This window comes from Aspergillus aculeatinus (assembly GCF_003184765.1).
Source record: "Aspergillus aculeatinus CBS 121060 unplaced genomic scaffold BO66scaffold_23, whole genome shotgun sequence".
In the NCBI taxonomy this organism is placed as follows: Eukaryota; Fungi; Ascomycota; class Eurotiomycetes; order Eurotiales; family Aspergillaceae; genus Aspergillus; species Aspergillus aculeatinus.
In genome coordinates this window covers 407,824-420,648 of record NW_020291492.1, presented here as the reverse complement: position 1 = coordinate 420,648, position 12,825 = coordinate 407,824, and the positions used below count along the sequence as shown (strand labels likewise).

Below are 12,825 nucleotides of genomic sequence, written 5' to 3'. Positions count from 1 at the left end.
ATCATCGACTTTTCATCAAGCAAGCCATCTATGCGCACGAAATGACGTATGTAGACTGTTTGCACTGGCTAAGCAAGGTAATTTTCACTAATAAAGACAGAGAACCACGCATTCGAGTGCCAGCAACTACCGTCCACTTCTCTAGAAACTACGCATACATGTTATGTTATGCCCTCACTCTCCTATCTTCGCGTTGGTTCTACCTTCTTGTGCTGTCGGCCACCCCGTCAAGGCACTCCGGCCAATGATTCGAGACCTCCAAGCAATACCAGGTCTACCCTTGAGCCCAATGCACCACCGGCTAGCAAGGCAGGGGATGATGATGTCGGACTCGGGGCTCTGAGTGAGGTCGCTGCTCCTGAGCCCACTGACCCGGTCAGGGTCCGGCGTCCCACCCTCGAGGACGCTCATTCGCGCTGAAAGTCAGGCAAACAGAATGTATCAATCTGTAAGGGACTCAACTATCCTACCGTGTCGATGTTAGCCAGCTGCTGATTGTAGGGAGGTCTGAAAATCACGAGTCACACAGACGAAGAGCGCTGAGTTCAGAGGGGAGTTGCGATAGCCGAAACATTTATGCATATTGAGATTGAGCAGCCATGTAATTTCTTTACGAAAGCCAGACTGTTCCTAAGTCAATGTGATCGCAGTCTTTGGTCTGAATATATAACCTCTAAACAATTCAATCAAAAATAATTTCCTCCACTACTATCAATCTTAGAGCCTGGAAGCGGCCGAAAAGTTCGCTCCGGCGTACACCACCTCTTCTCCTCGTGCTAAAAGCGCCTCTTCTATCTCAATCAGCCGATTATACTTGGCGACCCTTTCCCCGCGGCATGGCGCTCCCGACTTGATGTGACCAGTCCGTAGCCCTACCACCAAGTCCGCGATGAAGTCGTCCGTGGTTTCGCCAGAGCGATGAGACACGAACACACTCCAGTCGTAGCTATATGCCAGATTTGCCCTGAGGACTGTCAGTCATCCTCGCGTCTCGATCAATTCCAGGGACACGTACGCTTCGATAGCTTCTGAAATCGTTCCGATCTGGTTGACTTTCAGCAGCATTGCATTACATGCTTTCTTCTCGTGGGCCTCTTGCACATAGATCTTGTTGGTTACTAGCAGGTCGTCGCCAACCAGTTCCACCGGACAGTTCTCGCAGAATTCGGTCCAGCTGGCCCAGTCGTCTTCCGCGAATGGGTCTTCCAGCAAGACGATGGGATACTTGCTAAGTAGCGAGTGATAAACATCCATGAGCTGCTTTGGCAATCTAGGATTTGGGGCATCATCCTTGAATCCGAGGTCATAGGTTCCGTTCCTGAAGAACTCGCTCGAAGCCGGGTCGATGGCGAATTTGATTTTTCCCTCGTAGCCTGCCTCGGAGACAGCCTCTGCCAGCAAGTCGAGAGCCTCGTGGGGCTGCGAGATGGGCGGAGCAAAGCCGCCTTCATCGCCGATACCGACGGCTAAATCATCATGGTCAGTGCCCACTCGGGATGCTTGGTCAGGTCCCATTTCACGACTAACCTGACGCTCCAAATCGCTTTGCCAGGATTGTCTTCAGATGTTGGTAAACCTCACTGCCCATGCGTACAGCTTCACTGAATGAGCTCGCTCCAACGGGTGCAATCATATTCTCCTGAAATGCCATCTTGTTCCCGGAATGCACCCCGCCGTTGAGGACATTGAAGAACGGCACCGGCATCACATAGGGCTTTTTGGCCCCAGATTCGCGTCGCAGATAATCATATAGCTCTAACCCCTGATTCTTGATCAGTCCTACGCCATGACATTATCCTGGTAAATCATTGCTCACCGCGGCAGCTGCCCCTGCGCGTGCACAAGCCATACTGACCCCCAGTATAGCATTGGCGCCGAGATTGGCTTTGTTCTTGGTACCGTCCAAGGCGATGAGCAGCTCATCGATCTTTCTCTGGTCCGTCTCAACTCGAAGTCCGCTCTTGATCAGCGCGGGGCCGATGACGCTCTCGACATTGTGAATGGCTTTGTGCACACTTTTGCCACCATAGTTGGATGGGTCGCTATCTCGGAGCTCGACGGCCTCGTTGGCTCCGGTCGAGGCTCCGGAGGGGACAATAGCACGGAAGACGCCTGATCCTCATCTCAGTCCTTTTTCACTTGCATTGTATCTGGGGATGATGGGTGGGTGGCGCTCACCATGTTCAGTAGTCAGGTCGACCTGGACTGTGGGGTTGCCCCGGGAGTCCAAGCGCTGCGCTGCCTTGATTGCTTTGATCATTGGGACTAGATGAGAGGATGGTTCTAGGAGTGATAAATTCAGCCCGAAGGAGATAGTGAAACAGCACTGGGACTGACTTAAATGAGACTCCCGCAACCTGCCCAGGTCATTGTTCGTCAAACATGGCGTCACCAGTCTCACCATAGAGGTGACTCCCGTCTTTGCCGGTCTTGCCGATCTGGAGACCCCAACCCTCTCCTCATTGCCATCGCCGTCACTCATCAGCCTGCGTCCTGTCTTGTACTCTCACTCATGCGTCTTCTCTCGTGGTCGAGTCCTTTCTTGTCTTCTCGCTTCAGGCCCATCTTCTTTGCACACATCTCAGGACACTTGCTCTTACCAACACACGGCGCTATGACTTCTGATATCACGATCGAGGACACTTCAGATGCGAACCCCGGTCTAAGATGCTAGTACTTCCAGCGCAATGGTCAGAGGATCTCGCCATGGCATGACCTTCCGTTGTGGGCGGATCGGGAGGCAGAGATATTGAATATGGTCGTGGAGATTCCGCGAGGCACGAATGCAAAGATGGAGGTATGCGCTTACACTGTTTTATTTCTCGGACCCTGAATCTCCGCTAAGCCCCGCAATCGAACAGATCACGAAGGAGGTCGCCCACAACCCAATAAAGCAGGATATCAGCGAGGGGAAACCCAGAAAAGTGGCCGATGTCCCGCCGTTCCAGGGCTATCCGTGCAACTACGGTGCTATTCCACAGGTGAGCTCCTCATCAATTTCCTCCCATTTTAAACGACATCTCCGTGTCCACATCAACGACGGCTGACTGATGTTCTATTCACCAGACATGGGAAGATCCCACGACGATTGACCCCTACACAGGAGTGGCAGGAGACGACGACCCCCTGGATGTCTGCGAGATCGGCACTGGGGGGGCTCGATGCGGCGAGATCAGGAAGGTAAAGCCGCTCGGGGTATTTGCCGTGCTAGATGAAGGCAGCACGGATTGGAAAGTTGTTGCCGTGGACATCACCGATGCGCGCGCAGAGCGCCTCACGGACATACAGGATGTGGAAGCGCAGTTTCCCGGATTCTTGGAGTCGCTGAAGACCTGGTATTGCGTCTATAAGGTGCCTGACGGACGCAGTCCCAATCGGCTGGCGATGGACGGCAAGCTCATGGATCGGCAGTAAGGTTGTCCTTCGGTTGGGTTGAGATTATGCTGACGCGCTTGGTTAGGTTTGCATTGAGGCTGTTAGACCATTGTCATGAAGCGTGGAGACCGAGGAGGGGATTCCCCAATAGCATTTGAATGATCAGGGCTGCGTAATGAGGCGGATTTCTCAGTTGAACGTAGGCAGCATTTATTGTCATGCGATGCACTATTGCCTATTTCTCTAATGCTAATACTGTTTTGCTCTTATCTTGTTCTTTCATGATATATGTCAAAAGACTTCTAATTTAATAGAGTTCTTATTCACTGCTTTGCTGTTATGAATCTTCCCTGACTTAAGAGCTCGGTGGTATATCACAAATGGCCAGCTCGTTATTGACTGGGGGACATCTACTATGCTGTACTCGCACTGAAGCAAATCGGAGTCTCTAGTCCACGAGTCCACTTCAGGCTTCCGATCTCCACCACCAAGAAGCAGAAGGCTACCACCACGCTAATGATGCCATACACATAAGCGTGCCGGGGACGCAAGTCGATTAATTCCAACGCCCATGTACTGACTGTCGTCAGACAGCCGCAAAACCCGTCCATAATTCCTTGCAGCACCTGGCAGCCAATGACGCTTCCCCCGCCCAGACTCGCGGCACTGATTGAGCTGTGCTGTAAACAGTAGGCCATCCCTAGCACCGCGGTTCCTGATATATTCGCCGCAAAGGTTCCCAACGGAAACGCGGCCACACAGCTGTTGAGCTTCAGCGATAAGAAGAACCGTGCGAGACAGCCGACCGGGGAGAACACCAGCGCAAACAGCACGGGGCCACGCCATATCTCTGCGCTCCATAGGGTCGGATCCAAGGCGTACCGCGGCAGCAGTGCGACGAGGCAGATGAGCGCGATCCAGGATAGAGTGGCCAGCGGGATCATGCACGGGTTGACGATCCGTTCCAGCCACCATTGCGGCAAACGGGGGGTCCAAGAGGAGAGAAACACCGCCGTATGGGCTCCGAGCTTGATGCTGAACGTGGATAGCCCGACTTCGAGGAAGAGCACTGCAATGATTGCCATAAAGCTGAAGCCGCCGTTGGGGGCCTTGGGGACATCTTGCGCGGCAGCGAACAAGGAGACGTCTGAGTAGGGGCCCACAGGAACGGACAGACCATTGGACAGGGCGAGGAAGAGGTCGCGGATGAAGGTGGAAAAGGAGGTCAAACTCCCGCAGAAGCCGGTGGTCAATCCGATGTAGAGGGGAATCGTCTTCTTGTGTGCGGTCAGACGCGCCCTGCGCTGGCCATCATCCTCGTGTTCGACTTGGATGTCCACTTCTTTGAACCGAAACAGTCCTTGATCTTCACTGAGAAATCCCATGATGAAACATCCTCCAACATTAGCCCATAGCACACTGGTGTTGACAGGGGCTCCTGGGTAGAAGGTCAGGCTCTCGATGACCATTCTCAGTAAAGTGCCCAGGAATGAGAAGAAGACTAGATAGGCGATGACATAGGGCATGCGCATGGAAGTTGACCGAAGGCCCCTTCCCTGCTGCTTCTCAGCTTCTTCCCTTCCCACCGTCGTCGCATACCCATTTTGATCCTGTTGCAACTCCCGTTCCACGTCTTCTTCTCCTCTCCCTGCCTGGTGGGATAACTGATTCTCGAGATGATCCTCATCGGGACGATCGTATACCGGTGGCGGGGCGGCGACCTCATCGAGATTGATTTCGGAACCGGATTCGGATTCAGTCATTGGTTTCTCTCTCGGGGTCGAGGTTGAGGGTCGTTCTTGTTTCTCGTGTTGCACCTGAACATTGTACTGTGACTGCATCTTCAAGGCCAGTAGCAAGCACGATTGTGGTGGGAAGAAAATTCCAACCGGATTCCCCCTGCCTTGAATCATTGACTTTGCGAGCAACGCGGCAGTCCCGGTTATCGCGGTAATCACGGCCCGGGCGGCCGGCGGCCCCTCGATTGTCGGATCAACTGATGCAGAATTCGAACTTGAACCTTTCACCGACTATCCCATACTGCAGCTGCATCAATCCGAGTGAGAAGGCTAGTCTCTCATTGCCTATCTATCTTTTTGACTGTGGTGGGAGATAGGCTTGCAAATCATGGTGCAGTCACGTGATCTGGGTGGCGTTATGGTGGAAGTGCTGACATAAGCACAGCCCCCCTTCATTCTCATTCATCCATTCATTCTCTCTGGCTTCTGCATTCACAGCATTCCTTTTCCACATCACTAACTTCCGAACCATCATCCTATCGATATGCATCATGAAGCGCCAGAGGGCACCGATTGCTTGTGAGAAATGTCGGCTACTCAAGGCCAAGTGCGATGGGCGACAGCCGATTTGTACCCGGTGCGAGGGCTACGGCTTCAAGTGTTCATGGTCATCACGTAAACGAAAGGTTCCATTGCCGGAACTGGAGACTGCGAGAGATATGTCTTCTAAGGCGCCACAGCACCAGGCTTTGTCAGACGAATCAAAGCATGATGAGTTGGCAAGCTATCAAAGAGCTGTGCGGCAATATGAATCTCTGATGCAAGAGCTACTATCGAGCCTCGATCCGAACCAGAAAGGAACCCTAAATGCTAGTCTAGACACAATCCGTCGTCAGCTGCCTGTCAATGCCGCGGATTCGAGTCTGGAGCAACCTGTCTCGACCCGAGAACCGAGCACTGTTTCCAGCGAGGCGGGCGTGAATTCACCCGCCACCTACGTGGGCAAAGCGAGCGATATTCATTTCATACATCGCATTCGCCAGTGCTATCAAACCGGGGCCTGGACTGCGAGAGAACCCTCGCCAGCCGATAACTATACTCAGACTCATACCACCAAAAGCTTGGCCGGGCTGACCCAGCCTCTCATCGTTCCGACTCCAACCGAAGCGCAAGGCTTCATAGAGGTTTATTTGTCCACCATCCATGTCGCTTACCCGTTTCTTTGCCGAGAGATTCTCCTGGAGCAGTTTCAGGTCTTTCAGGCCGGTGATTACGCGGCCCAGGAATTTGAGCCCTGGCTTGCATTGTTCAGTAAGACAAGCTGGTTTATGCGTCTGCATATATCATGTCATCCCTACTTCTAACAGCGGGATAGACTTTATTTTCGCTATCGGCTCCTACTACACCTCTTTTCCACATCGATCTGGGACAGCTTCTTCCGATCATTTGCGATACTTCGAGCAAGGAGTATACTTTTCTCGGGAACTGGGCGCAACATGCTCCTTGCTGAGTGTGTGGGCCTTGATAGTGCAATGTTTCTTCCTGCTGGCGATTTGCCACACAGATAGGTAAGTTCATCATGATCAAAAAACTTACTTGAGTTTGAGCTTGATGACTCACCGCAATGACAAGGTGCTGGAACACACTTGGCTTTGCCATCCGCATGGGGCAGAGCATCGGCCTTCATGTGGAATCGTCCCCCATGCATACCCGGACATCATGGATGGCCGACCGGGCGCACTGGCGGCGAACCTGGTACTCGATGTATGTTCTCGATCGGCTGCTTGCGCTTCAGCTCGGCCGTCCTATGGCCATTCATGAAAGCGAATTTCAAGTGGAGATGCCCTCTGTCTCCGATCCTTTCCCGTTTGGCCGGAATCCAACCGTGTCCGCGGGGTCTAGTACGGCAAGCAGAGATACATCGACCTGCTCCCTCATGGACTACTTTATTGCCGTCATCCGGTTCTCTTACTTGGTGGGTGCGGTTATCCGGGAGTTGTACCGGCCCTCGCAGATCGATGTGGCCCCGGACGTGATGCTCAACACCTCGTCGGCTCTGGATCAACGGCTCAGCGAATGGAAGAAGGGACTGCCACGGCATCTGCGGTTCGACCTGGGTCATACTTTTGAGAGCTCGGTCACCTTCATGCGACAGGTATGTAGCAGTCCTCTAGGTCTGGTGTGTGACTGATGTGACTCACCCACCACAGCGTAATATGCTGGCCGTGAAGTATCATCATCTACGCGCTTTGATCCACAGACCCTTTCTATGCCTTCCTCTCCTGCAGACCAACAACCATCCGTTCATGGAACTGCTGCGTCGAGAGAAACACCGAATCGCCCAGGCCGAGTCCACTTGCGTCCAGGAAGCACGGCAGACAGCGCAGCTGCTCCACAATCTGGTCGACGAGCGCAGTCTAGTACATGACTTCCCCTGGTGGCAGATGATCTCGTGCTTGATCTGCGCCAGCTCGATCCTCTTTGTGGCCGAAGCTTTCTGTCCCAACCAAGACTCGTTTCATAGCACTACATCTGCGCAGGATCTCCGAGAAGATGCCGAGACCTGCTTGAAGGTCTTTGAGGCGCTGAGTGCTAACTCGGCCGCCGCTCGTAAAGCGGCCGACATGCTGAAAGCACTTTCCAGCCTACATCATTCCATCCATAGAGGTGTGTCCAGATTCTTCCTGTTTTGGTGGGTATTTCTTCTCATCTTGGATAGCTGCAGCGTCGTCGGCAGTCGTAGAGTCTACCTCACAGCCGTTATCGCTCTTACCACAACCCCTCAGCGACCCCGATCCTGCTCTTAATCTCGACTCTGCCTCGTTCACGTCGTCACACATCATGCCAGACGATCTTCAGTTCCCTGGGGAATGGCCTAGTGAGATCTCCAGTGCGATGGCGTGGTCGGTGCAGTTTTTCGATCAGCCTTCGGCTCGGGCTGCAGACTTTCCCTCTGGGGCAGAAGAGCACTCCTTTGCATGAAGTGCATGAAGTGCATGGAAAGTCCTTGTTGTGTCAGTTATAGCGCAGCGAGTGCACGTCCGGTGGATCCGTTTGCTGCCTTAGGCACCGATCCTGCGCCACCCATTGCCAAACTCGATTGTAAAATTCACCTGCAGATCCAATAGCTTCGCATGTTCTGACCACCTTAGGTCTGGCTTGTATCCAGGCCTGGACCGATCAGGTGGGATCGAGCGAGGTACGGCGTACTCCGTGGACAGTGGCTTGTCACCCCCTTAACTAGCCCTAATGCGGTAGCCTCCTCGCTAGGATTTTCCCCAACTTGCTTTCAGCTCCAAGATTTTGTCTCCACCGCGATTCTCGATCAAGTTATCGATAGGTTCTGATTGATCTGAACCCCCCAGAAAGGCTGTCCCACAATGCTGAGTGGGATCGCGGCCATCTGACGCCACCCAAATCCCAGCTGCCTTTAAATAACCACCTGGCACCCATGATTCCTACGTCGCAGCCAGGCTGACGACGTCCGAGGTCCGATCTTTCTTTCGTGCTCCTTCTTGCTGGCATTCATTGTCTGTCTTTTCTGCTCATGCCGTTGTGATAGTCGATCCAAGGCTCTCACTGAGCCCTTGTCATTCTTTGAACCTCAACTTCAACTTCAACTTCAACTTCAACATCAACATCAACATCATCCTCATCCTCATACCGAGAAACCAATCGCTAGCATCCTCATCATGAAGGACTTTTCAGTAACCGGTGGGCTGCTTCTCCTCTCAGCCCTGGCCCCCGCCAGTCTGGCAGCGACTATTGCTCTTCCGGCTGCCGGTGCTCCCAGTGTTTTGATCGCCACCGTGACTTCGACCTATCCCACCACTGTCACCAACGTTGTCACCACCTCTTCGGCAGTGGTCACCACCAGTGTTGTCTGTGCCACTGGCACGGCCTCTCTAGGATCCGGCTCTTCATGCTCCAATTATGCTTGGTCCTCTGCCGGTGCTTACTATCGGGAGATGTGTGACGGCTCCTCCATCAGTGGAGCAGTCACCCGAGCTGTGCTGAACGTTTACAGTCGCCAGCCAAATATCAATGGCTGTGAAGTGTATTGTCGTATCTTCGAAAACATGTGTAATGCCTTCAATTACTACCCGGCGGCGAGCAGTTGTCAGTACTTGTGGGCCACGGGCAATGCAGTGGTCTCTGCTTCGGGCTATCAGGCGCTCAGTACTTACTCCACCAACCCATGCACAGAGACGGTCACGGCCATGGAGACCGACTATTCGACCGAGTATGTGACCAGCCAGGCCACTACTGTCTATACGGTGACGGTGACGGTCCCGACCAGCTCCGCTACATCGACCGTCATTTCGTCCACTCCTTCTCCGGTGTCCTCGACCGTCACTCCCACGGCTGTGGTGCCATCGAGTGTAGCGTCAGCCTCATCCGTGGTTCCTTCATCGATTGTCATTCCCTCGTCGGTTTCTAAGGCCCCTTCAGCTTCATCAGCTCCTTCTTCCGCTCCTTCTTCCGCTCCTTCTTCCGCTCCTTCTTCAATCCCCTCATCGATCCGACCATCGATTCCCTCATCTGTTGCCTCCTCCATTCCAGCTCCCTTTCCTTCGCTATCCCGCTCCACTCCCGTCGTGGTTCCCAGCCCTAGTGCCGGCTCCTCTTCCCTCCCTTTTCAGCAACTCAGCTCGCCGTCACCCCTGACCCAGTCGTCCTCCGTCCTTACCCCGCAGCAGTCATCGTCCGCTCCCTCGCAGCCCGCGCGGGTCTCTTCGTTTGCAGTGATCCCGGCCCCTGTCCAGTCCTCTGGCAGTGCTTTCTCCTCCACTCCATCTTCAAGCCCCACTCAACCCTCAGTGATTCCATCGGCCGCGTCGAGCTCCTCCGCCGCTGTGGTCTCTCCCCACACCACCGAGCCCCCGACTGCTTCCGGGGAGGGCGACGAGGACGTGGTGACGTCGACTGTCTTGGCTACAGTTACGGTCACGGTCCTGTCCGACTGTGATCAGCAAAGAGTTTACTGATGAGCTGGGTTTACATCTTCTGATCTTGGTGGTTGCGATGATTTATGGGATACTATGGCTCCCTGGCAGAATAAGACTAATTAATTATGTATGATTAAATTAATGATGATATTTGCAGTTCACAAGGTCTGCGTAGCTCCTACCACCGTACTGCGAGAGGGACTCACTCCCGATAGGAGGTGTCGCCCGTTGAACGCGACCATGGAGATACATACAGGTTGATAAAAATGATGAACGACCCAATCGTAGAACTGTGATATGATAGGATCCTCGGCATAGAAAAACAGAAAGAGGTAACTGACCTATAAGCAGGAGAGGTGAACGAAGTACGCTTCCATGATTCCTTATCAGGGGTGGTTCAAAATGGTCCAACAAGGAATTCGTCGACACAGGATGCGAGTGGGGGCATAAAATAGAAGTTCAGCCAGAGCAGTAATGAACAACACGGGTAGAAAACACGCTAGGCTCTTTTAGCTAGACTGTTGAAGAGAGTGTGCACAAACCCACCAAAAAGAGATGACAAGAGTGGGATTCGAACCCACGCCACTTGCGTGACTGCAATGCTCTTCAGATGTGATCTGGAGAAGGAATAGTCCTTGAGTGCAGCGCCTTAGACCGCTCGGCCATCTTGCCTTGTTGTTAAAGTTCCTTCGCAAAGTGCTACATGTACAGCACGGAGCAAGCGAGCACCGCAGCCCACATCGTGCACATCATCACATACAACCACAAGTGGTCTTCTTAGGATGTACCTATATACACAGAAAGCACTTCTTTATCTCAGCTACGCTGCAACTGAGCTCATTTACTTCTAACTCTGGCATATACCCATATCCATTCGACTCCCCTACCACAGCCGCTTCCACCGCACCTTCATATCCCGATCCGGCGGAATCCCCACGGCCCCGATGAGCGACTGATCGTTCTGCGCCGGTCGATCCGACCTGGTTCCATCCGGATGAATCCAGTCGATCAGTTCGATCTCAAACCGAGTCACGAGAGCCGCAATCGTCATCAGAATCTCTTGTTTGGCGAACACCCGACCGGGACAGATGGACGGTCCGCCGCCTATATATATCCGTCAGCATGAGCCGGTCAAAATCTTATCAGCTGCTGCAGGGGCATACCAAACGGAAAGAACGAGCTCGTCTTGCCCGTCATGGTAAACTCCGGCTTCTCACTCTCACGCTTGAGGTTGCGATAGCCCCAGAACTCCGAGGCCGGATGGCCCGGCGCACTCCACACCCCCTCGTTGTACTGGCCGATCTGGCTCGGGGCCTGGATCAACGACCCCGGCGTCAAGAGGAACCCGTCCAGGGTGATGGGCTGGGTGACCTCGCGGGTGACATTGATCGACACATGCAGGCGCAGGGTCTCGATGTACACGGACTGCAGCAGGGGCATGCCGAACAGCTTCTGGGGGTCGAAGCCGCGCCGGCCGGTGACGGGGTCGGTCGTGCTGGCGGCCAGACACTCGTCGCGCACCGCGCGGTACAGCGCCGGGTCGGCGACCAGATGCATCAGGGCCCAGGTGGACATGGGGACGGAGTTGGCGTTGGTCCCGAAGATGAAGGTGGCCACCATGCCCGCCGTCGTCTCCGGCGACAGATTCTCCGTCGCCCACTTGACCAGCTCGCGCGCCATCCGCGAGCCGTACTGCGGCTCCCACTCCGCGTCTGCCTCGGGGCCCGTCGGGTCGAACGCTTTGGCTGCGGCATCGATGTACCGGCGACACATCGCCTGGAACTCCGCCTGCGTCTTCCACGGGCCCGGGTTCATCCACCGCGGTAGCCCCCACATCAGCTGCGGCGCGATGCGCGCAAACTCCCACATCATCGGCCAGAAGCCCGGGTTGAGCTCGACGAGGCGCGGGCCCATCAGTGCCTCCAGGGCGGCCTCGGCCATCTCGCTCTCGAAGAACGCGCACAGCCGGACCTCGCGCCACTCGTTCAGGGGCTGCTGGACGAGTCTGTCGGAGAACAGGTCGAAGTACTTGCTGGTCAGGAAGTTGGCCCGGTCGGTGCGCTGCAGAAACTCCGAGTAGATGTGGTGCTGGCCGTGCCAGAGCCGCGGCTCGCCGGGAGGGAGCTCGTGGCCGGGGATGGGATTCTTGCGGCGGCCGGACTTGTCCTGGCGGAATTTCACCAGCTCAGCGGGTTTGGCGCCCCAGACGTTGGCCATCACGTCGAGGAAGAAGACCTCCGGGCTGATGCTGTGCGAGGGGGTGTTGATGGCTTGGATGTTCTTCTCGCCCGAGACCATGTAGATCTTCTTGGGGCCGAGGCGGAACTTGATGATGTTGCTGCGGCGCTGGGCGGATCTGGAGGGAGTTAGTGGGTGGAAGATGTGATAGAAATGACGGCGGGACTGACGCCACTCGCTGGAGGAAGCCATGCATGTCGGTCATGTATTGGTAGGTGTTGGTGATCATCCACCCGGACAGGGAGGGGGGTTCCTTGCCTCCATGTGGTTTGAACTGCCTGAAGATGACGGCCAGCACGAGACCCAGGGCGATTCCGGAGTAGAGAAACATGGCGTCGATGATGCGGTACCAGCAGGGGGGGGATGTGGTACGAACGGAATGAGACTCGTGACGGGGTGGCCTCCCTTTATGTGGAAAATCAGCAGGACGTGCATGATCGACGCGCCACAGCCTCGTTTTGTGAGTCCCATCCAGCTCCGGAAGATACTCCGGCCTTCGGTCATAAAAAGTACGCAGGAAAGGC

The 12,825-nt window shown here is 54.6% G+C and overlaps 6 protein-coding genes and 1 non-coding gene across 7 annotated transcripts; 3 read left to right on the top strand and 4 right to left on the bottom strand.

Moving 5' to 3' along the window:
• Positions 1 to 576: 576 nt before the first annotated feature.
• Positions 577 to 2,298, bottom strand: BO66DRAFT_349610 (enolase). Its single transcript, XM_025644689.1, has 5 exons — positions 2,179 to 2,298; positions 1,817 to 2,112; positions 1,528 to 1,762; positions 1,016 to 1,466; positions 577 to 964 (listed from the first exon to the last, which is right to left on the bottom strand). Exons 1-5 carry the CDS (start codon positions 2,258 to 2,260, stop codon positions 718 to 720), a joined length of 1,311 nt encoding a protein of 436 aa, XP_025504211.1. The 5' UTR covers positions 2,261 to 2,298; the 3' UTR covers positions 577 to 717.
• A 376-nt stretch (positions 2,299 to 2,674) lies between these two features.
• Positions 2,675 to 3,533, top strand: BO66DRAFT_322409 (inorganic pyrophosphatase; the record flags this gene model as incomplete). The annotated part of the gene is made up of 4 exons (XM_025643758.1): positions 2,675 to 2,797; positions 2,862 to 2,981; positions 3,067 to 3,410; positions 3,461 to 3,533. Coding segments are annotated over 4 exons (660 nt in total), but the record flags the coding sequence as incomplete, so codon positions are not given.
• Positions 3,534 to 3,731: 198 nt separating this feature from the next.
• On the bottom strand, positions 3,732 to 5,228 carry BO66DRAFT_391863 (FluC/FEX family fluoride channel). Its single transcript, XM_025647365.1, has one exon. It carries the CDS (start codon positions 4,905 to 4,907, stop codon positions 3,789 to 3,791), a length of 1,119 nt encoding a protein of 372 aa, XP_025504209.1. The 5' UTR covers positions 4,908 to 5,228; the 3' UTR covers positions 3,732 to 3,788.
• A 437-nt stretch (positions 5,229 to 5,665) lies between these two features.
• Positions 5,666 to 8,096, top strand: BO66DRAFT_438386 (uncharacterized protein; the record flags this gene model as incomplete). The annotated part of the gene is made up of 5 exons (XM_025651053.1): positions 5,666 to 6,425; positions 6,490 to 6,682; positions 6,747 to 7,269; positions 7,325 to 7,781; positions 7,834 to 8,096. The coding sequence occupies 5 exons, from the start codon at positions 5,666 to 5,668 to the stop codon at positions 8,094 to 8,096; spliced, it is 2,196 nt and encodes a 731-aa protein (XP_025504208.1).
• Positions 8,097 to 8,806: 710 nt separating this feature from the next.
• BO66DRAFT_401419 (uncharacterized protein) lies at positions 8,807 to 10,102 on the top strand (the record flags this gene model as incomplete). Its single annotated transcript, XM_025648763.1, has 1 exon — positions 8,807 to 10,102. One exon carries the CDS (start codon positions 8,807 to 8,809, stop codon positions 10,100 to 10,102), a length of 1,296 nt encoding a protein of 431 aa, XP_025504207.1.
• A 517-nt stretch (positions 10,103 to 10,619) lies between these two features.
• Positions 10,620 to 10,735, bottom strand: BO66DRAFT_t155. Its single transcript has one exon. It is a non-coding gene; the product is annotated as a tRNA-Leu (tRNA).
• Positions 10,736 to 10,943: 208 nt separating this feature from the next.
• Positions 10,944 to 12,551, bottom strand: BO66DRAFT_349598 (cytochrome P450; the record flags this gene model as incomplete). Its single annotated transcript, XM_025644688.1, has 3 exons — positions 12,472 to 12,551; positions 11,227 to 12,419; positions 10,944 to 11,167 (listed from the first exon to the last, which is right to left on the bottom strand). The coding sequence occupies exons 1-3, from the start codon at positions 12,528 to 12,530 to the stop codon at positions 10,947 to 10,949; spliced, it is 1,473 nt and encodes a 490-aa protein (XP_025504206.1). The 5' UTR covers positions 12,531 to 12,551.
• Positions 12,552 to 12,825: the final 274 nt, after the last annotated feature.